The sequence below is a fragment of the Ambystoma mexicanum genome, chromosome 10 (assembly GCF_040938575.1).
Source record: "Ambystoma mexicanum isolate Mex_15411 chromosome 10, UKY_AmexF1_1, whole genome shotgun sequence".
Lineage (NCBI taxonomy): Eukaryota > Metazoa > Chordata > Amphibia > Caudata > Ambystomatidae > Ambystoma > Ambystoma mexicanum.
The window spans coordinates 680,893,849-680,918,528 of NC_090932.1; the positions used below are offsets into that span (position 1 = coordinate 680,893,849).

The following is a 24,680-nucleotide window of genomic DNA, read 5'->3' on the forward strand; positions in this document are numbered from 1 at the left end:
GGCGTTTTTGAAATGTTATAGTTGCCAATAGGTGCCACTAAGGGAGTGTTGGAAAATTTGAGTGCGAAGGGAAGAAGTATTGTCTGCTTTTCTGGGGCGTGGCCCTAGCTGTAGCTGGGAAAGCGCACGTGCCACATCATGGCCTTCCGAGCATGGAGCCTTCGCAAATGAACTGTGAGGATTCTCCAATGAGGATTCGAGGGTGTGGTTCACCGGAAGGGGCGGTGACATATTTACCCAAAGTTCGATGGTTGGCAGAGATGGACAGACAGGGAGTGCTTATATTCGGTGATACCTTTTGTGCACGATCTGCACAGGTATGCCGTGGAAAGAGGCTTCGATACTGACTTTCAGTTGGACGGAGTGCAGGCTTTTTGGGGCACAGTTCGAGTGGGATTTCGGGTGCATGGATCTCCTTTGCAAATGTGTGGCCTCTGTTGGTACTGTAGATGTGGTGGTCGTGCATTTTGGAGGACTACATTTGGGGCACATATCGTGCTCATGTTTGCTCGCTTACTTCAAGAAGTTGATGACAGCTGTGATGCAGATATTTCCTACTGCAAAGGAGACTTTCTCATCGATTACACCAAGAGGACAATGGGAGCATGCCAGTGTAATTTGTCCACAGCCAGAGGTCGGGAGATGTAGGATAAACAGAAGCATGTGCAACTTTATGTGCAGTGCTGGGATGTTCATCACCGACTATAAAAGCATAAATAACCAGCAAGCTTTCCAGTGGTTTCAAGGAAATGGAATTTTATTTACCTCCATTGGCAATGCTGTTGTGTTTGCCATTCTGCACGAAGCGTTGCAGAATGGCAAACAATTCTGTAGAAATGTAAGATAAGCGTTCATCTTTAGTTGAGAAAAATGTCAGGAGGAGAAGCAACCGGACAGTGAGCAAATGAGAGAAACAAGAAAAAAAATTTATGAATGCACGTACATAACAAAAACACGACAAATGTGTTTTTAGAGACAATACTAAAGACACAATCCCCACACCTATTTCACATACCACACCCCCCCCCACACCCTCACAACCCCCTCCAGTTTCTAGCACAGTAATGCTGCGGATTCTGCAGGTCTTTGAGGATTCGACGTGGCACATCCGGCTCTTTTTAGGATGGCAGCTATGGCATTGGCCCTGTGGGAGGCTACGCCATTGGGCAATGTGGTTGCTGGTTGTGGTGTGTACACAAACACTGACGGAAGGTTTGTTTGTACCGATAAATGTATGGTGAAAGTGTGCAAGGTAAGGGGCATGCATCCTGTTTGTATGCATGCACTGCACGCACTTGCTTAACGTTGCTAATATACATTCCCTGCTGCTTTTGTGGAATCACTTTCCCGACATTTGTAGTACATGCATTACAGTGGGAAAACCATATTGTGAATCGTACAAGGTATGTGGCAGGCATCATGTTATGAATGAAGTGTGTGCATCAAATGATATGATGGGCTATGGTATTTTGTGCCATTTGTATTGCGCCTACATACAAGTGTGTGAAGGCGCGCCAAGGAAAGGGAGGCGGAACGGAGGCCACACAGAGACATTGAGTCCTCTAGGCCAGCTGACATTGAGAGTGTGCAAGTGAATGTGAAGGGGGAGGGCAAAGTGCAGTACATGGGAACAATAAAAATAGAAATACATGCAACTACGGCCGGTGCTGGCAAGTGCAAGGATAAGTGTAGACATCAAGTGGTGACTGGATGTTGGGGTTATAGAAAACAGTCCCCAAGTGCGGGGGTTGGTAGAAAGCCAGTGCAGGGGTGGGACTGTAGGGAGGGAGGTGGCCTGGGGCACAGATTATGGAGTGGGTAGGAAACAAGTGCACAATACTTTTTAGCCAGGAAGTGAGTAGGATGGAGGAGGGGAAAAAGAAGCAGTACATTGAAAGGTTTTCAGGTGCTTTCAGACCCTACGATGCTTCTCCTCAAGGTCCAGGGAGGCGGAGCGTGTTCCACAGGGAGGCCTCAGCAGAAGAAACGCATCTACCACCATCTTCTTGCGTGTAGAAGCAACTGACCCTGAGGGAGTACGAGGCGGATGAAGGAAGAGCTGGAGCAAGCAGATATTTAGGAAGTGAGAGTGCAAGGTATTGAGGTCCCAGGGACCAGAATGCCTTCTCCATAATGCACAGGGCTTTTATTTTATTGTTCGCAGCCACTGTGAGCTATTGCAGACATTTTAGTCCAGCAGAGATCTGATCCCTGCCATTCAGGCCAAGGACAAGTTGCGCACTCCTCTTATGGATGAGTTGTTAAGGGCGCAGAGTGGAAGCTGGCAGATTTAAAAAGAGCACAGCGCTGGCGCGAGTTATGGTTGCTTAGCTTACCATAACTGGCAAATTTGTGGAGTGTTACGGTTTGCTATGGGTCAAAAGGATAGTCGGTGACCCCACAGACTATCAAGATGCTGTGAAAGAGATGGGTGATACATTTCTGGAGAGAGGATACTCTAAGGAAGAAGTAGAGGCGGCTACTGCACGTACAGCCACACAAAACAGAGAACAATTATTGAAAATTATAACCAAAATAGAACCAACGCCTCTGTTGGTCTTTGTATCTAAATACTCCAGACAAAGCAGCCGCACTAAAACCATAATTAAGAAAAATTGGAACACAATAACTTGTGACCAGAGAGTAGAACATTTGTTCAAAGAACTCCCTACTTTTGCCTATCAACGCAGTCAAAACTTGAAAGACAAGCTGGTTAACCCCAAACCTCAGCGTAAGAAGAAGTTAACAGATTGCATAGGCACATTTCCTTGCTTGAACTGTAGTAACTGCAATTACATCATGAAAGGACCGACCGTCAATCACCCACACTCCGGAGAAAAAATTAAACTCAAGGACTATGCCACATGCGACACACAGAATATCATCTATGAAATCAAATGCCCATGTGGCCTTTTCTATGTTGGCCAAACACAATGCACTGCCAAAGTCCGGTGGAACGAACACCGTTCATGTATAAGAAATCACACTGCTACTTCAGCAGTAGCTAGACACTAGCAAGAAAAACATCATAATCTGGCACAGATAAAATTTGTGATTCTAGAAATGGTTCAAAAACTCAACAAACATGAAAATTTACAAAAGAGACTTGATCAACGAGAAACATTTTGGATTGACCGATTGAACTCTGACACCCAAGGGGATAAATGAAGAGATAAACTACATGTGTTTTCTGTAACAATGAATAGACATTCCTTTTCATATTGATTGGACGAGCATGAATATGGTATTCTAGTCTCACTGTTACTTTTCCACTTTGATATCCTGTTTAGACTGTGACAGAGGTCACTATGGACAACTATGAACAAGAAGTAATGTGTATTAAGCGTCTCACTTTTGTGAATAATTTACTATTGTAAACATTATATTTGTTTCTGATATTTGGAATCTAGTGTTTAGAAGTACTTACCTGTGATACGCTGATTGGGGCGATCATCATATGTTTCCATTAGTTTGATAAGAAAACCTTGTGTCTCCTGAAAACTTTTGCCATGTGTTTTTGCAATTTATTTTCACCTGCACCATAACTGTGACTTGAACTCCGCATTATTGGCTTTAACATTTTGCTATGCATTGACATTTATGTGCCTCCTGTATATTGATTTTCTTCTGCCCATAGGACACTATATAGTACTAGTAAGTATATTGAGGTTACACACTTTGAGCATACACCCACACCGCTTCTGAGCGGCGTGTATAACTTTAGTTTCACTTCAGACCACTCATGTTGCCATGTTGCCATGGTGACAGTCCCGCCTTCCGTGTTCTCACGGAGGTGGGGCCCGAGGCGTACGTGCAGCAGCCCGGCTGCGGTGTGTCGCCTCGCCCAGGTCACCATGGCAACACATAAATACTCGAGCTGGCTTTCGTGCTCGCGCTCCGGCGAATGCGTTTGCCTTGGATACAGCGTTTTACTGCTGAATAAGGTAAGGATCTGCCTCACAATCCATTACTCACTCGTTTAGTGAATGCCGCGTACTGATTAGTTTTCCCGTCATGTTGACAGGAGATTGAATTTCAGCTGGATGCTCCGCACGTCAGTTGAAGATTTATATGAATTACAAGGTACAATCCACCACTTTGATGTTTTTTAACACCACACAGTATACGTTTGCAAAACTGCTGACATTAAGTTTCCTTTCTTACTTTCATATCAACCTTTTGGGACACATTGATGAACACTGAACTGGTATGTGTTTTTTTTTTTGTGCATGAAATCTTTGAACTAACATTTGGTTATTTGGTTGACTGTATGCTATACAATTTGATAAGGATAGAAACATGTTGGGCATATGAGAATTATCATATCATGTACGGCCCTGAAGGTTTTTAACCCAAATGCATTGGCAATTGTACATGAAATCCTAACCAATATATTTGCCTGGCCTCATTGAATATGAAATAATATTCGATAAAGGAAACACAAAGGGATGTGAATAAACAGTTCCTTTAAGAAAAGCATAAAGATTAGTTGTTGAGAAAACTTATCATAATAATTTTGATGCACGTTCAGATACTACAGTACCCATGTTGCAGCCCTGTTCAGGGCAACTGAGAGCACCAGTTCTAATGTGAATCCACCCTAGTTTTTCTGTTCATTGATTTTTGGTCCTTATGCCATAGGACCTTTTTATAACTGGTAGCCCCAGGACAAAACTATAGTAACCAGTATTACATATAATAGACTAGTATGAAAACGAGAAACAACGTAGTGCCCACCTTCATCCTGCATTCGGTTTGACCTGTAGCCATAACGTCCTTGTAAGAACGTTTTTCCATTGAATTTCATAGGTTTTTGCTAGTGCAACCATAACGTCCCTTTTTAAAAATGTTTTTTGATAGTGATTATATTAATATATAGAATGATCTCACCTCAGAAGTAGTTTGGCGGAGGCATTCAGACTGACACTGTGGGGAAATCACGGGAGAGACAGTATCACTACTGTTGCAACTAAAGTACCGTATGACTTGCATAATGATTACAGTATTAGGAGCAAACGCACACGTAGAGTTCAATACTCGCAGGTCTCACACGTGGCTATGGTGCAAATGAGCCTTTCAATGACGAGAAGAGTACAGTTGTTTCATTTTAATATGTGGAAATTGCATAGGCATTGTAGGGTATTTTGTGGAGATTTGGGGCCTGACGGTATTTTCTTACCGCCGAAATATAACTTAGCAATAATCACTCCTTGTATTCAGATTGGCCCATGTACAACAATAATACAGTGAACATGCATTATTTCAGCACCCAGGCATGCATATTTGGTATGCGTGGGTGGTAGGCGCGGTTGGTGGTATTTTGGTGAGCATAATTCCCTTGTTTTATTTGTGGCCCCAATGTCCAGAATCCCTTATCTTTGCTTAGATTTTTCGTGTGATCACTAGAGAGACCTCAGACCTACATTTCAGGAATACCACATTTTTCAGTGTTAGTGTGCCACCATGGGCGATCTCACTGACTTATTTACGACAGAGAGCTATATATAGTAATCTTGTGGTAATTTCCACTACCTTATATAGGGTAGGGAGCTATGTTCAGAGAGTCTCTCTTCCCGTTGGCTCATGTACCTCCAACGAGCTATGCTACAATCACTCACAACTGTTCATACTGAATCTGACATGCACACATCTGTCTTAAAATGACCATTGCACTGTTTAAAAATCTCCCCACTTCATCGGCATTGTAATGGTAAATATTAAATACACCACCCGTCTGTTTTCAAATATTTTTCTGTATTATAAAAGTTGCATTTAAACACGATCTCACTCTTTACAGAAATAAATAAAATGGTACAGTAAAAGCATTGTCTATGACACACTGCAAAGAGCGTGGCGGAGAACAGAACTCAAATTGCAACATTAGCATTTGATTAAGGCATGCACAGGAATCCTACACTGACTGCATATTACCGTACACACTCAGCTCCCACACTTCTCATTACCTTATCTTTTTAGTTGTTCTCTTTGGCTGTTCTCTTTGTGAATGTGGCTCCCTTGGATTAACTTCAGCAAAAAGGAACGCTTGCCTTCTCAAACCGGGTTCATTGCCTGGAATTCTCAGCTTTTTCAGATAGGAACGCCTCAGCCAGTGGAAAGGTCCTTCTTTCAGCTCTCCCCAATCTCGACTGCCAAATCTTGACTGTAGCAGGACGCAGGGATCTGCATTCAGTCAGGAGTCACACAGCCAGGTCTTCTCCCCAGTAGTGCAGAAAAATGTCTGCCTGTCTTTTTCCCCGATACTGCCCACTAAAACTTTCATCTCAGCCCTCTGTATGACGTGTCCCAATGAAATCCATCATCTCTCATCCTCCTACTCTCAACAATAGCTTCGCTTATACATTTGCAATTGTTGCAAATCTGACTTCCTTCTTCCTGCAGTTACTGTGCACAAAAACACGGAGAATCAGGCAGAGAAGAGAAGAAAAAAAAATCTGCACACACATTTAAATGGTTTTCAGAGTATGCCTAATTCTGCAGTGGAGAACACATTTTATTAGTGGGTTATGTTAAATAAGGTTTTATTAGTCAGGTTAATGGTTAATAGGTTAGCTGTTAATTTTCAAATGTGTCTCTCGCACCATAGGCATTTCAGGTGAAAATAGTGTGCATTTTTAAATGAGCACGTGTGCTTTTAACTGTAAAAATAGATTTGCATCTTATATGTTAAAATCGTTTTTGACAGAATAGCCTGTCTTTCCTTGTTAATCTGGTAACCCATATAGCAATGCACCGCACCCTTGTGGTGGCGCTGCGAAAAAAATTTGCTACCTGTGCAGTAGTGCTGTACTCTGTGCTGTTTGCTACCTGTGCAGTAGTGCTGTACTCTGTACTGTAACACACCAAATATCCTTACATATACCCTCCTTTTGTTTTTAGAACTTGGCTATAATCCAAGCCAATTCCTAAAAACAACTTGTTCTTTTTTTTTTTTTTTTTTTTTTACAATATAGCAATCCAACAAAATGAATATTCATGTGCATCAATGAAAATTTGCAATCAATATTTCATCTGAGTCCATCAGTCCATAAAATGTTCCACATTTGCCTTCTCAGTGGAAGTGGCATTACTTTAAGTTTAAATTTTCCAAGTCAATTAAAAACAACGAAATAAAACAACTAACTAAAACAAATAATTAATATAACAAATTAAAATAAATAATTACGTGGAACTTCATATGCCGGAACTTCTGTTTTGTCTCTTTTGGTATGTCCCGACCAGCGATGTTATTCGGTTCATTCGAGTATTCTTTCATCTTGGCAATCTTGAATCCACAGCAGTCATCTCTTTTGGCATTCCGGTTATTTTGTCTTCACCTCCACCTGGAGGCAGGCATCTTTTGGTCTTCATCCAGGGGACTCCAGGACTCCATCGTCTCTCCCGTGGGCTCTGATCTCGGAACCTCCGATCAAATAATGTTAATTGTCTAAATCAAAATAGAAAATAAACAAATGAAGTACATAGCATAATACTAACTTCATCCTTTTGCCAAAAATAAAACATGCTTGGTAAAAATATTTCATTTTTTTTTTTCTGAAATTAAACACAAGTTAAAAGAAAACAAGCAGATATTCAATATTTAACACACTTTCTCTCTGCACACCAACCATGAGCTTCCATTATATGTGCATTTATTTATTTATTTATATTATATATTTTTACATATATTACAGTGTTTATGTGCCATCATAACAATCAACTTTTTTTTTAACTTCTTTGTCACTGCCTCCTGACTACACCCACTTATTTTCTCCTTTTTTGTTCAAGGAACTTTATCTGTCTCTACATGCTCAAGCTGCCTGATCTCATGTCTGGGATGGCATGGTTTGATTTGATTTACATGGACAAACTGCTCTATTGCTGTTTCACCTTCATTTTTCAAAATTGTATACACTACAGGAGAGACCTTATCTATAATCCGAAATGGCCCCTGCCAGGCTGCTAGAAATTTAGAATTTTTCTGTTTACTTTTTCCAAAATGAAACTTGTACACCTGATCCCCTACACTGTATTCCTTTACTGATGTCTTTTTATCATAATATGACTTTGCACTGTCAGCAGCTCTTTCCAGATTTCTCTGCACAAAAGCAAATGCATGTTGCAAATGCCTCCTCAGTTCATCAATATATTCATGAACTGTGGATGCACTCACTAGAGTTTGCTCATGTGTTCTGTATAGTAGGTGTTGTGGTAACACCATTTTCCTACCTGTCAAGACCTCATGGGGGCTAACACCTGTTGCTTTGGCAGGAGTCGACCTGATTGCCATCAGAACCAACGGTAAACGTAAATCCCAGCTGGAACCTGCTTCTGCCACAAATTTCTTTAAAATATCCACAACAGACCTATTGCTTCTTTCAACTGTACCTGAGGACGCCGCCCGATATGCGATATGTAGTTTCCTTTTCACACCTAGTATTTGCCATACTTTACTCATTAGAGCACTTGTGAAATGACTTCCTCTGTCTGACTCAATTCTTTGTGGCAACCCAAACCTTGAGAACACATGGTTCACCAGTAATGTGGCTGCTGTTTGCGCACTACAATCTGGTGCAGGAATGCACTCAATCCACTTCGACATCAAACATACCACACTCAAAATATAACGGTGTCCCCTGCTCGACCTTTTTAAAGGACCTACATAGTCTATTTGCAAATCTGACCATGGTAGAGTTAGGCCTCTTTTCATCAATGGTGCTCTATGCATTGGTGAAGCAGGTTTAAATTGGGCGCATACTAGACATCCTCTAGTATATAATTCCACATCTTGGGACATATGAGGCCAGTAAGCATAATCTTTTAGTATTTCTAATGTTTTTTGTGAACCTCTATGGCCTGCAGTTATGGCATCATGTGCATGGTGTAGCATTAGTCCTCTGAATGAAAGGGGTACTACCCACTGTATTTGCCCTGTTATGGACTCTCTAATCATGAGCCCATCCTGTAATCTAATTCGTGTTTTGTTCTTTAATAACACCCTCAACTCTTCTTTTCCCATACAATCTTTTTCTGTTAAAGGATTTTGTTCAGGATCTATCAAATGATTATAATAGATTCCCAAAATTTGATCATTCTTTTGTGCCTCAATCAAATCTTGGTCTGGCGTGTCATGACTTCTCTGCACCACCGGTTGATCTATCTCCTTTGGTGCTTTAGAACGTGTCACTGCATCAATTTGTATTTCACCCATTAAATAATCAATATGTAGCAATTCTCCCATCACAGCCCCAATCTTAGCCAGATGGTCTGCCTTATCATTTCCCTCCTTATCCTCTCCTGGTGTTTTTAAATGCCCACGAATTTTTCTCCAGTATATTGTTAAATTATTTTCTGACACCAATTTGTCTATGGCTTGTATCATTTTTCCATGTTTAAGTGGCTTTTTGTTGTATGTAACCATGCCTCTTGCTTTCCAACCAGGCAAATACTCCACAAAGCTATTCCGTGCATAGTCAGAATCAGTCACCAGGACAATTTCACTGAACTTTTTATCAACTGCAGTAGCAATTGCTTTATAGATGGCTGCCAATTCCGCCACCTGACTGCTCCTATCCCCAATCCTCATCCCTATACTGGGGACGCCTTCACATTTCAACCAGACATTTCCTATTCCTGCCACTAATTGTTTATTACTGTCATTTTCAATGTGAAAAGCACAACCATCCACATATACAGTTGGCAAATCCTTGCATGTTTTTTCATCAAAAGCTTTGTGTGATGATTGTTCAAATTCCTGCAAACTAGTTTCCACTTCCATTTCATTTGGTATTTGTTCAGCTGCACAGTCATGTAAGTCAGCTAACCCTTGAGCAATTGGGCTCTTTTTATTTTGTCCATATCTCACTTCTACGGGAAAACCTTGTAATGCCAGCGTCCATGAAGTGATTCTGGATTGCGCTAGATTGCCTGATCTAATCCTTTTACTCTCTAAAAATTGCAAAGGTTGATGATTTGTTTCAATAATCACCTTTTCTCCCTGAACAATGGGGCGGAAATGTTGTAGCGCCCACGCAGTGGTTAATAGGGCCTTTTCACATTCATTAAATTTCATTTCAACTTGGGAAAATGCCTTACTTGCATATGCAATGGTTTTGTGATTCAAATCGTGTTTTTGCGATAATACTGCTGACATACAATGTTCAGAAAAACCTATTTCTATAAAGAAATCCCTGTCCTTTATGGGGTATGCTAAACATGGTGCCTTTACAAGACATTCCTTCAATCTAGCCACTGCATCAGACTGCAGTTTAGTCAATGGTTGAGTGATTTCTGCATAATTCTCAATGAACTTTCTGTTATAGCCTGTCATCCCTAATAAACTTTTTACTCCTTTCACATTTTTAGGATCTTTTAATCTTTGTATGGCCTCTATTTTCTTCCTTTGTGGATTTAGCCCATGTTCAGTCACTTCATGTCCTAGAAAGTTCACTTTTTTCTTGCACCATTGTGCTTTTTGCAAAGATACTTTGGCGCCTGCTTTCTGCAATTGGCCAAGTACATGTCTTATTTCATCAAAATGGCTTTTCAGGCTTTCATTTTTTATCAGGACATCCTCCACATAAACTATTGTTCCTCTTTCCGCTGCATCTGGCATGGCCTTTCTCAAAAATATGCCAAATTCACTCCCACTATTGATGTACCCGAACGGAGCTCTAAGCCAGGCATATTGAGTCCTGTCAAATGTAAAGGAAAATAAGTGTTGTATCTCCTCTGCCAATGGCACACACCAATATCCAGAGGTGAGATCTAATGTGGTAAATACCTTTGAACCATGTATCTGAGCTAGGCCCTGATCAATGAATGGTAGTGGCCATCTAGATACTGGTACTCTTTTATTTAACTCTCTTAAGTCTGCACACAGCCGCCATTGACCATTTGGCTTTAACACACCTAAAATAGGCGTATTGGATGTGCTATGAATGGGCCTGATTATTCCCCGTGATTCCAAATTTTTAATAATCTCTGCCAATGATTCTAAACATGCCAGCGGTAGTCTATACTGGCGTACAAACACTGGATTTCTGCTACAACCTTCTGGTAGTGTGGCCACATGTAAATCAGTTAAACCACAATCATAAGCATCTTTTGCAAATACATCCTTAAACTCCATAAATATTTCCCTCAGATTGTTTCGATCCTCATCGCTGTCACATGCATCCGCTAAGGAGATCTGCTCTTCTACCATTCTGGAAAATTCTGGAAACTCTTCTGGTAAAGGAATCTCAGCGCTTTCCTCTAACTGTGTGGCTGTATCTTTTTGTAGAGCTGCCACTTTTAAATATTTTGGCATATCAGCTTCCACTTCAATGGGCTGATTTCCTGTTTCATTTTCATTTAAATTAAATATTATGCAATCCTCTTGATGGCAACACACTGTCTCATTTGAATCATAAGGATACACAGAATGAATTTTAAATATTCCTTTGGGCTGAGAGTCCAGGTGTTCTGGTAACTCGCCCTTGGCATCTACATATTTTTCAGGAATATTCCCAATCACCATGTTATTTAAATCTGCCGTATAATGTGATTTTTGTATGGCCATTCCTAATGGGGAGTTTTCCTCTAAATGAATATCCTGACAACCTTTATTATTTACCATGATTTTTACAGATCCCTCACCAATGTCTACCAATGGAATGTATTCATAATCCAGGCCTTGCTGTTTTATGGATTCATTCAGGCATACAAATGCATCAGAGCCTTTCATCTGCTGTCCATTTTTGCATTTCAGTGTTATTGCAAACTGTTTTGTAAATGCAGGAATAATAGTATTTTTCCTCATTTGTAATTCGACTGCATAAGGAACCAGTTGTGCACAATGATAAGCCCTTCTTTTGTCTTCAAATTCAGGTGCCGGACCACCTAGGCGTGACCATATTTTTTGATTAAGGAAATCTAACACCATACACATTCTGTGCATGATGTCATTGCCCATGTAAAATTCATTTTGTGCTCCACTCACTATCCATACATTATGGTAAATTGTTTTCTGCCCAATGCTAATTTTAAGCATGCATCTGCCTGCAATTCGGTTTTCAAAGTCTGGACTGTCCAACCCAGAAACATATTGGTTTTTAATCCTAAATTTCGGGATTTCTTCCCTCTCCATAATTTTTTGCAACAATTTCTCATTAATGAAACTCCTTTCATGTTCAAGTGCTAAAGTGGCTTTTATTGTTTTAAGATAATCATTTATACCAACATGAACCCATGGTTGCTCATCTTCCATGTGTATTTCTGCCAGAGTGGTAATGTGTTTTTCTGAATCTGTTTTAGGAGCAATATTCTGTTTGCATGTTTTCTCTTTTAAATAGAAACGTAATGTGTGCTCATCTATGGCAGTCTGCCAATCTTTCCTTGGGTCCAAGTATATTTGTACAGGTAGTTTATCATTGTCGCTCTGCATTTTGTCTTGACACATTAATATAACAGTGACACTAGGTATGCAGCTATTCTGGAGATATACCTCCACAGCATCATTTGTTTTGGCAACGGTGTGACATTCATTTATATTGTTGTTTTGTGATTTTAGTTTCTTAGGCCTCAATGTTTTTTTGGTTAAGGACCACAGCACTCCATTCACCCCATCTATGAGAGGAGACAATCTTTTCAGGCAATCTGTCCCCATCAGAAATGGAATTTCACAAATAGATGTGATCAATACCTCTTGTTTCATTCTGTGCTTTCCTATTTTTATGTCAACCTCAGTTACACCTATGATGGGCACCTCCTCCCCATTAAAGTTATGCACTGGGCCTTGATTTGCCTTCAGTGTGATCTGACTCTGTGGAGGCCTCCCTTCATTGATACTCTTTACCAGCTCCTTGGACATAATTGTGGCCTGTGCGCCAGTGTCAATCATAGCGAAGGTGTGGCATTTTTCTTCTACAGTGATGGGTGCAAAATATCTGTCCTCAACTTCCTCTAATACACATAAGAAATGTGAATTCTTACTGATTTCAGGGCTCACCTTTCTCAGGTCTTTTTGACTTTTGGCTAAGCACATTGGTAAATGAAAAGACATTTTTCCCTCCTTTTTACCCATTTCTGTGCGAGATATTTTATTCATTTCTCCATGTTCAGAGGTTTCTTGGAGTGTGGCCACTGTTCGCCCATCCATCTGGGTAACATCAGAGACCACATTACAATCTTCCAACTGAACATGTGTAACAACATCATTCAGCAATTTGTCATTTTTTAATTCTGTGCATTTGTGATCATTTAGTGTAATACCAGCCCTTTCAGCCTCTTCAAAAATATGTGGCTCAAAGAATTCTTCAGGTGATTGACTTGTACCCTCCTTGTGAGTATTTCCTTTTTCTGTCTGTGTTTGGTCATTGTTTTGCTTGCCCAGGGAAGGAGCTATGGCATCCCCACTTACTCCCTGTTTACTGGTATTCCCCATGCATGAGTCATTTTTCTTAAATCTGTTCCTTTGTTCTTTTGGAATTCCTAATGTTTCTTTTTCATTTGTGCAAATCTTTACTGTTTTATTTAGCTCTAAGTTAAACCGTACCTCTTTTTTAGAAGTATTTGCACTTTCTATCACAATTTCATTTACTGGTACTTTCATTTTTAATCCATTAGTCATCTCAGAGTTGTTATGCAAAATTATATCAGAGCAATCTGTCATTTTGGCACTGCAGTTATCATGAGTACTTAGTCACTTTTCGGAAGCCCCCCGGTCATTGCTATGGCCATCAGCCCCCTCTTTGGAAGGTTGTTTTTGCGCTGTATAGAGCTTTCCTATTTGCTCAGCTAACATTTTCACTTGGGCCTCAAGGCACTGGAACCTTTCCATCTCTCTAGGATCCTCTTTCTGTGGCCTAGGTCGATATTGGTTGTTTTCCCCCTGATTGGATCTATTCTGATACCTCTCAGGTGATTGATGTCGGTTGGGATGGTTTCTGAACTCTTGATTCATTTGTGGAGGGGAGCGGGTTGCACCCATCCTTTGATTATAGTCCCCTGGTGGGGAATCATTGTACTGGCGTGGATTGTAGTTCACGTTTTGCCTCATGTCCTGTCTCTCAGATTGTGGGTACTGGCCCCTATGTTGATTTCCATTATCAGTAAATCGATCCACATATCGGGGCCTAGCCTGATTACCATATATCATGGTGCTGGGATCAAATCTGCTCTGTGTCCCCAATGACTGGTAGGGACCATCATTTCTTTGATCTTGATTTTGTCTCTGGTTATTGTTCATACCTGCCATATCAGGCCGATATCCTACCCGGGGTCTGTCCCCTTGATACCTAGGGCTGATGTAGCTCTCTCTATTACTAGGATCATGTGATTGGAACATTGGTACAGGAAATGGCGATCTTTGTTGATTACCCCTTTGTTCAGGTGTCACATTATTTTTACCTTGACTTTGAGCAGACTCAAGGGACATTTTGGCTGACCTGATTTCCATTACTGTGGCTGAGGGTTCTTTAGATTTAGGCCTAGTATCTTTCATTTTATCACTTTCTCTACCCTGACAATAGAGTACCTCATATAGCTTTGTGCTTTGATGTACAATCCATTCAAGGGACTTGTCACGGTCAAATTCACGGACCAATTGGGATATGATGTCTTTCTGTAGCCCATAGAAGTATGCAGTTTTAAACTCATTGGAATTTGAGTCAAAAGATACATCAAAGCGAGAGAATGCTCTTTTTAAGTCTTGTAAAAATTGGCGAGGGGATGTATTAGGTCCAGCAGTAATTGTGTACGCGGCTTTCTTTGCCTCCTGCAATGACTGAAAAGGAGAAAAATGACGCCTAATTTCTTTTTCAAACTCCAGCCATGTCATATTCTGCTGTTCATTTAATCCCCTTATGATGCTGGCCGTCGGGGCATCTAAAGTTAAATGAAAATATTGTCTGTACTGTTCCCTAGGTATCTGGAGTGCTTTAAAAATGTCATGCACCGCTTCTAAGTGATCCTCAATGCAGCATTCACCTCCCTTTTTAAATGGTTTGATCAGGGCTTTAATGGATTTCATTATTTTTATGGGGCTACTTGTTGCAATACATGGAATTGCACTATTTTGTGAGTCAATCCTGTTTTCAGGTGTATGAGATTGGTGACTGCCCCCAATGGGAGTATCAAATCCCCCAAGGGCGCTGCAACCAAGTTCAGTCACCGGCCCAGTCACTGGGGCACTAGCTCTTTGGGCAGAGCTAGAATTCACCTCCACTCCATTGAATGTGGTACCCTGCCGCCTCTCCTGGGACCTGGGAATGCACATTTGCTGTTCTAAGTCCTTACACTTTTTAAGGAGTCTGTTGGCTTCATCTTGCAAATAATTATTTTCATCACTCATTTTATTAATCACCTCCTGCATATCGCACATTTGCATTTGGCATTCATTGAACTCTTTATTTCTCTCGTCTCTTTCTTGAATCATTTTAATCATTTCTTGTTCTGCACTCTGGAGATCACCTTCTTTTTGCGCAATGTTCTTTTTGTAAAATCTGCATTTCTGAAACAACCTCATCTTTATCCTGCCTAATGTGATCCACTAAGGCTTTTAAGTGTGCCAATTCTTGCTCACTAACTTCAAATTGTTTCTTGCTTTTGGATAACTGAGTATCAAAGTCTCTGCATTTTAATTGCATGTCTTTTTGGCATACATCCAATTCTGCTCTCAACATTTCCTGATTTTTACTTGCCCCCTCTAATTCAGTCTTTAACCTGTTAATTAGCTGAGTATCATTCTCTTGCATCGCAGGGACTTGTTTAAAATAAACCATATTTTGCCGCATAGCCGTATTAAACAGTCTTTCTCTGCACTTTTATCGGGTGCATTCAATAATCTTGTAAGGCAGACCTGAATTATGCTGCCTTCTGCAAAAATACTGTCTAGTTTTTCTTTCTGCACCTCACCCTGAATGCGGTTACTCCATTCTAACGTGCTATTCGAAGACCAATTCCCATGTGCAAATAACTTTGCCTCTAAATATTGCACTAGATCTGAGAATGTGGTTTCCCTTTGTGACATTCTGAAATTCGTTTTTAGTGGCACACTGCTATTATAAAATGGGTTCCCTTTAATGTGCAAATGGCAGTGTGAGACACGCTTGCCACGCCCAGTAGGTACTCTATGATCACTTTCCCGGCCTGCAACGCACCATAAATATGTAGGGTATTTTGTGGAGATTTGGGGCCTGACGGTATTTTCTTACCGCCGAAATATAACTTAGCAATAATCACTCCTTGTATTCAGATTGGGCCATGTACAACAATAATACAGTGAACATGCATTATTTCAGCACCCAGGCATGCATATTTGGTATGCGTGGGTGGTAGGCGCGGTTGGTGGTATTTTGGTGAGCATAATTCTCTTGTTTTATTTGTGGCCCCAATGTCCAGAATCCCTTATCTTTGCTTAGATTTTTCGTGTGATCACTAGAGAGACCTCAGACCTACATTTCGGGAATACCACATTTTTCAGTGTTAGTGTGCCACCATGGGCGATCTCACTGACTTATTTACGACAGAGAGCTATATATGGTAATCTTGTGGTAATTTCCACTACCTTATATACGGTAGGGAGCTATGTTCAGAGAGTCTCTCTTCCCGTTGGCTCATGTACCTCCAACAAGCTATGCTACAATCACTCACAACTGTTCATACTGAATCTGACATGCACACATCTGTCTTAAAATGACCATTGCACTGTTTAAAAATCTCCCCACTTCATCAGCATTGTAATGGTAAATATTAAATACACCACCCGTCTGTTTTCAAATATTTTTCTGTATTATAAAAGTTGCATTTAAACACGATCTCACTCTTTACAGAAATAAATAAAATGGTACAGTAAAAGCATTGTCTATGACACACTGCAAAGAGCGTGGCGGAGAACAGAACTCAAATTGCAACATTAGCATTTGATTAAGGCATGCACAGGAATCCCACACTGACTGCATATTACCGTACACACTCAGCTCCCACACTTCTCATTACCTTATCTTTTTAGTTGTTCTCTTTGGCTGTTCTCTTTGTGAATGTGGCTCCCTTGGATTAACTCCAGCAAAAAGGAACGCTTGCCTTCTCAAACCGGGTTCATTGCCTGGAATTCTCAGCTTTTTCAGATAGGAACGCCTCAGCCAGTGGAAAGGTCCTTCTTTCAGCTCTCCCCAATCTCGACTGCCAAATCTTGACTGTAGCAGGACGCAGGGATCTGCATTCAGTCAGGAGTCCCACAGCCAGGTCTTCTCCCCAGTAGTGCAGAAAAATGTCTGCCTGTCTTTTTCCCCGATACTGCCCACTAAAACTTTCATCTCAGCCCTCTGTATGACGTGTCCCAATGAAATCCATCATCTCTCATCCTCCTACTCTCAACAATAGCTTCGCTTATACATTTGCAATTGTTGCAAATCTGACTTCCTTCTTCCTGCAGTTACTGTGCACAAAAACACAGAGAATCAGGCAGAGAAGAGAAGAAAAAAAAATCTGCACACACATTTAAATGGTTTTCAGAGTATGCCTAATTCTGCAGTGGAGAACACATTTTATTAGTGGGTTATGTTAAATAAGGTTTTATTAGTCAGGTTAATGGTTAATAGGTTAGCTGTTAATTTTCAAATGTGTCTCTCGCACCATAGGCATTTCAGGTGAAAATAGTGTGCATTTTTAAATGAGCACGTGTGCTTTTAACTGTAAAAATAGATTTGCATCTTATATGTTAAAATCGTTTTTGACTGAATAGCCTGTCTTTCCTTGTTAATCTGGTAACCCATATAGCAATGCACCGCACCCTTGTGGTGGTGCTGCGAAAAAAATTTGCTACCTGTGCAGTAGTGCTGTACTCTGTGCTGTTTGCTACCTGTGCAGTAGTGCTGTACTCTGTACTGTAACACGCCAAATATCCTTACAGCATGCTGGCTATTTAGTTTCTAGTATTTCAATTGGGAATGTTCCCCATGAAATTCTGTTCCTTGGTGTGGCAAAAATGTGTTTTTGGTTTTTAAATGGTGTATTTCTATTTACAGACGCCAGGTGAAGGAGAACACAAAATTATGGAATTCATCAGATCTGAGAAAGCCAGGCCAGACCATAATCCAAATACAAGACATTGTCTTTATGGGTTAGATGCTGATTTGGTATGTAAAAAGAAACAAATTGGAGATATTATGCATATCGCTTTAAATGGGGTAATATCAACACATTTGTGTTTTTGTTTGTCACATGAGTGCTTGATAATTTTGCTGTAATGCCAGCCAGTATTTCACCACTAGTCTTACCGTATATTCAGAATATGGATGCCAAGTGCCTTTGCAATCCCTCCTAAATATTGTCTCCCTTTTTAGTCTGTCACTTTCTCTCCTTTTCTTTTTCTTCTCCATTCTGTTCCATGACATTCACCCTCCCAGTCAAGTTGCCTCATCTCTTTTTTCATTTAATGCTTCTGGGTTTCAAAATTGATTCCTTATAATTCTTTTTTCTATGTCCTCAAGTATAGTGACTTTTTAACTTTTGAAAATGAAGCCCTAATGGGATGCACATTGATTGAAAATTGCTCCTATGCTTTTGCAGCTGAAGTATGTGGTGTATGTTGCTCCAAATTGACTAGGGCACCTTGAATCCTAGCATAGATGGATGTTTTATGTGATTCAAAATATCACAAAAGACTGAAAATATAGAGCCGAGATCCCAGTTGGCTGTATCCAGGGTTAAAGAAAACTGGCAACCAAACGTGGAAAATATTTGTTAAAAAACGACTGAGGGGAAATGTAATGGCCCTGCAACAACACAATTAACACGAGGATAATGGTGTAATGAAAACATGAGGGCTTATACAAATACATGAAATCAATGGCTTGAGGAAAACTGAATGGATTTTGTGTTCTCATAAATTTAAAAAGGATAACTAGAAATAACCCGGAGTGAGCAGAAGGCTATGTTTCATATTTAGCTTCATGTCTATGCAGGGTAAATATTGGGATCCAAATGAAGCTTTTAACCATGGAACCAAGATCCATGCCAATAAAGATTGGCACTGTAAAAGTGAGAACATATATAAATCTGCTTGATCACACATTGCATCCGTCAAGGTGAGACATCATACAGAGAATATTGTGAAGCTAGAAATCACCAGGAAGCCAGTCCTAATCAAAAAGATGCAGTCTGGGAGACATTCAGATTTTAGACAGACGGTGTGTGTAAGGTTAAAAAAGCAGATTTACAACTATGGACAGCTTGATCACTCTGAAGCTCACCAAGCTCCACTTATGGGACATGAGCCATGCAAAGCGGAGAACTTCAAGATTATAAAATGTAACCTAAAGACATGCCTCAAATTGCGCACTCACAAGTTGTCATTCGTGAGTGATAATTCAGTCTTGGTGAGTGGGAAATAGTCTGCTCTCCTGCAAAAGACTATATTCAAGTAGGATAAGAAACATCGCCTAGATTGGCAGTTGTGTCCTCACCTCAGATTATCATAACAAAGTAATATGAAAGGCTATGACGAATGGTGAAGTACTTACTGCATAACAATGACGAACAAGGAGGCAAGTAAGATGGAGTGCTAAACTACATACAACAAATGCATTTGTGGTGTTCTTGTTGGCTCCTTATTGGCGGCCGTAAAGTTTTTGCTACTGATGTTTGTCTTCTTCCTGCTGACGTTTTGGATGACTGAGCTCTTTATAGCCTTACTCGCCTCATGTTTGAGACACTGGTCAAACCCTAAGGCTGCCAGTGCAGGGTGATTGGTTCACCCATGTAGACTTCTATGTGTTTTTTCTTTGTAACACACACCACCTTAAGGGGATTGCTACAAAGACACTTTGTTTTTGTCTGGCAACATAATTCATGTCTTTGTGATGTGCCTTGGCCATGCTGGTCGCAGAGTGTCTTTATTTTTATTTTTTTCAATTATGTTGATTGAGATTTTTGGAAATAAAACCAGTACAACAAAACCCAACATTCTCCTCCACCCCAGTCGTGGGACTGAACATGAGGGCCTAATACTTAGCTGCGGAACCATACACCTTGGGCTTACAATATTTAAAATATATCCAAAATTCTTAAATGCTGTGGACATCAAAGGATACCGATAATAATTTCGTAAATAAGACCATACCAGACCCCAACCTTGTCTGAATTTGACATACTCTCCCTGTGTGTTGCAAGTAACCCATTCCATTGGCAATATATTCAAATTTTTGTTAGCCATTTGTGTTCTGTTGGGGCCTCCTTCTTACAGTTCGTAGCCACTACAAGAGTCGCTGCCAACACTGATATCATATATGCTTTGTATTGTGATGCCTTCTCTGTGTTGCATAGGCCCAGCGAACAGGTCTCCACCCCAACATAAAATTAACATTGAACATCTTTTTTTATAGAAGACATCAACAGTTTCTAGAATGGTTTGATATTTTGACATGTCTACCATATATGGGCCAAACACCCCTCCCCTCTCCCCCCCTTTACATGCCCTCCCAACACTTGATCGATGCATCTGGAAACATCTTCTGCAGTCTATCCAGGTTATAATGCCATTGAATCATGACCTCATACCATACCTCCCGAAGTTGTATAAATCTCGTCAGTTTGGGGATATTACCCCATACAAATTCCCACTTCTTATTGATTGTGTCCTCCCACGTATTCCTCATCTTTGATAAATCCACTTACAGCTTGCTGGCCTCGGAAATATTTTTCCACAGTAGAGGGCGCTGCGCATCGACGTCCCTCGAAGGACTCCGTATCGGCGCTGACGTCACCATAGGTTTAGATAGTCTTGCGCAGCGTCCGTTGCTCAGTTCCGTTTTTTCGTGCTTTGTAAGCCTCTGAGACCCATGCTCGGTTCCTCACTAAAATCTTCGAAAAACTTAGAGTTCCTTGAAAAATCTTCAATTCTATGATGGCATCTTCGTACGCTTCGACGCCACGATCTGATTTAAATTTTTTTCGAGATTGTGAAAAAAGAGGAGTTTAACCGATCCTCACAGGATCTGCCTGTGGTGCCTGGGCTCAGAGCACCAGTGTTCGGAATGTGAGGAGTGTATGTCCATGACAGCGAAAGCCTTGAGGGAGCGTAGGGGGAAGCTGTAAAAAGGTAAGACCGTTAAATTCTCTACCCCTTCAAAATTGTCCTCGGGCGGGTCGAGACATTAGTCTCCTTGACATCGGAGAAAACATTCCCGCTCGAGATCTCGAAGTGGTTCTGACTACTCCTCTAGATCGATACATACTAAGAAGAGGCGTCATAGATCTCCTTCCTCTTCCTCTTCATCTTCTAACTCTCCAGAAAGGGTCACCTGCCCCACTAAAAACAGCTCTCCGGTGAAGTGGGAGGAATTTCGCAAAAAAGTGCGAAGGGTCTTTGAGAACACGGCCTTGTCCCACTCAGAGATGCCTAGAGGTTATACCCCAGGTGAAAGACCCAAAAAAGAAAAATGCTGTGAGCGTCGACCTCGGCAAATAAAAACCCTCTAGCGTCATGAACCATTGAGTAAAGACAAGGATCCTTCTCCTAAAACTGCGTCATCGAAGCCACCGTCGAAGGTGACTTCAACTCACAAGACTGTCATTGATGCTGTCGTCGACCCCGATGAAAGAGAGGCCTTCGAAAGCCTCATGCCCCGACTGCACCATCGGTACTCGGGCGTTGACCATATCGACAACTAGTAGAATTCTGATTCTCTCGACATTGAGACCATACTCTAGTACATCGACGCTGTTTGTAAGTTTGTCGAGACCTATGACCTCTACATCGACAATTACAACCCTTTCTCAAGCAGTGTCGACCAATTTGACTCCCTCCTCTCCTGAAATGGGTTTTACACCTTACCCACGCTCTGACTACTTCAGAGCTTTGTACTCTTATCTATGAGGAAGGAGAAACTCTGATAATGAGAGGCCTTTTGGCTTGCAAACTACAAGGGTTCCTATTCCAGAGGAACTAATATCTGAGGAAGTTAGATTAAGAGATCTTCAGGAATCTTTACAAGATGCCAGTAGCATAGCTACCTCTCCAGAGGCTGACTTCGCCAGACCAGAACCTGGAGAGCATGCAGAAATGTCTTACAGATCACTTATGGCTAGAATTGTGGCGTTTATGGGGTGGTCAACACCGGCACCCTCTTGCCAACAAGATGACCTAACAGACATCTTAGATAAAGGGCATCAAGAAGACCCTATAGTCCCTTTTCATTCTGCATTGCAGAGGAAAATAGCTACAAATTGGGAAACACCAGAGGTTATCCCTGCAGTAAATAAAAAGCTCTCAGCGAAGTACAGTGTCGGCCTCACACCCTGTATACTTAATCATCCAACCCCAGAGAGGTTAGTAGTGCAGGCTGCAACGTCGTCAAGTAGTAAATCGGCATACCCCACTATACCACAAGATAGAGATGACAAAAAATGTGATGCCTTGTCTAAAAAGATCTTTTTGGCATGCAGCATGGCACTTAAGTCTGTTAATGCCACTTGCACGCTAGCGAGATTCAGCCACACCCTTTGGGAGTGCGCTTAATCGGCGGCTGACAGTCTCCCAGAAGGGGAGGAACAAGACGCATTCTTGAATATCAAGGATGGGAAGGATGCAATGTGCGAGTCCCTCTAAACAGGTTTCGACTCTGCTGACCGCATCAGCAGAGCCATGGCGGAGAGTACCACAATTTGCAGATTTGCGTGGTTGCGGAAATCTGGTTTTGCTCCTGATGTACAAGCCAGACTTATGACTATGCCCTTTGACGGCACCTCACTATTTGGCAAGAAAGCTGATGACAGTTTGGAGAAATTGCAAACCTCCAAAGCGGCAGCCAAATCCCTTGGTGCTGCAATTTGTCATACTCCAAATCGCCCCACAGGTACCTCCTGGACGGGGAAGCCCTTTCGTTTTTATTCTGCATTCGGAAAAGACAGAGGGCATCCAGCTCAAAGGGGCCAGAGACGATTCACCCGTGGTGGACGGGGTCAAAGGTACCAAGTCTGCATCAGCAGGTACTGCTTTACCCTCCGTATCTGCATCAGCCGCACCTAAACCCCTCGGAGGTCTTGCCACAGAAAACACCAGTAGGGGGCAGGTTAACTCAACATCTGACAGAATGGCAGGCTATTACGTCAGATGCTTGTGCATTGGAGACGATTGCCCAAGGTTACTGCCTGCCTTTCCAACATACTCCTCAGTCATCTATCGGGGGAAAAACTCTTTGAAGTTTCCAGACCCGCTCCTTATGCAGGAGATCTCAGACCTGCTAGAGAAAGGTGCCATAGAACCGGTACCTGTAGTGGAGAGAAACAAGGGTTGGTACTCCCCCACCCCCCCTACTTCCTAATACCAAAAAAGGACGCAGTATTGAGACCCATCTTGTACTAGCGAGAATTGAACAAATTCCTCAGGAAGGACAAGTTCAAGATGGTAACCCTTTCTCAAATCCTTCACACCCTCCAGTTTCAGGATTGGTTGGCATCTCTGGGCCTGATGCTTACTTTCATCTGCCAATCCATTACAAGCCCAGGAAGTACCTGAGGTTTGTCATTGGCCGTTCTCACTATCAATTTCGGGTTCTGCCATTTGGGCTAACCTCCGCCCGAGGGTCTTCACCAAGTTAATGGCGGTCGTGGCAGCAATTCTAAGGAGGGAAGGTATTCATGTCTACCCTTACCTGGACGACTGGTTGATCAGAGCAGTGTCCCCAGAACAAGCTCAGATTCATCTATATTATGTTTGCCACTTCCTCCACAAGCTGGGTTTCTCCCTCAACTTAAAGAAGTCACAGATGATTCCATCATAAAAACTCCAGTTCATTGGAGCAGTCCTGGACACATTCCTGGAAAAAGCCTCACCACCAGAGGTGACGGCTCAATATATTCTTCAGATGGTGACCAGATTTCAAAATGCCCAGCGTCTACCAGCCTTCGACTTTTTGAGGTTGCTCGCCTCATGGCATCCTGCATTTTTCTAGTGCTAGAGGCTCGCCTTAGAATGAGATCTCTCCAGTTGGCGCTAAGGACACAGTGGTTGCAATTCTCAGGAAGAATGTCAGATCTACTTCAAATCCCGAACAGAGTAGCACAGGACCTTCAGTGGTGGGCCTGTCGGGAGAACATCTTGAAAGGAGAACCGTTTTGGCAACCAACCCCGGAGATGACTGTAGTCACGGACGCCTCACTCAGGTGATGGGGAGCCCATGCCAACGACTTAACCATCAGCAGTCGATGGTCTCCATCGGAGTCCAGACTACACATCAACCTATTAGAGCTGAGAGCGATCAGGCTAGCACTGAAAGCTTTCCTGCCATCAGTACAGGGGAAAAAATGTTCTGATGACGGACAACGCAGTGGCATGCACTACCTCAACAAAAGAGGAGGCGTAGGGTCACTGGCGCTGTGCAGAGTGGCAATGCAGCTCTGGTTCTGGGCAATACAAGATGGAATCTCGGTCAGCAGTTCACCTAGCCGGAGAGAAGAACACGGCGGCGGACGCTCTGAGCAGGCAGACCAGAGTCTCCCACGAGTGGGAACTAGCTTAGAAACTCCTTCAAGAGATCTTTGCCCTTTGGGGAACCCCTCAGGTGGATCTGTTTGCCACAAGTGTCAACCGGAAGTGCGATCAGTATTGCTCAAGGGAATTTCCCCCTAGAGGAGCTCTAGGGGACGTGTGTGGTGGACTGGGAGTTTCCACTTCTGTACCCATTTCCTCCAGTCTCCGT

The 24,680-nt window shown here is 41.9% G+C and overlaps 1 protein-coding gene across 2 annotated transcripts in view; it reads left to right on the plus strand.

Moving 5' to 3' along the window:
- XRN1 (5'-3' exoribonuclease 1) overlaps window positions 1-24,680 on the plus strand; it is a 2,611,979-nt gene that overhangs the window by 165,055 nt on the left and 2,422,244 nt on the right. For both annotated transcript variants that reach the window (XM_069618274.1, XM_069618273.1), the window contains exon 5: window positions 18,006-18,116. In XM_069618274.1, coding sequence (XP_069474375.1) covers window positions 18,006-18,116 — 111 coding nt within the window. The remainder of the gene's footprint in view (window positions 1-18,005; window positions 18,117-24,680) is intronic.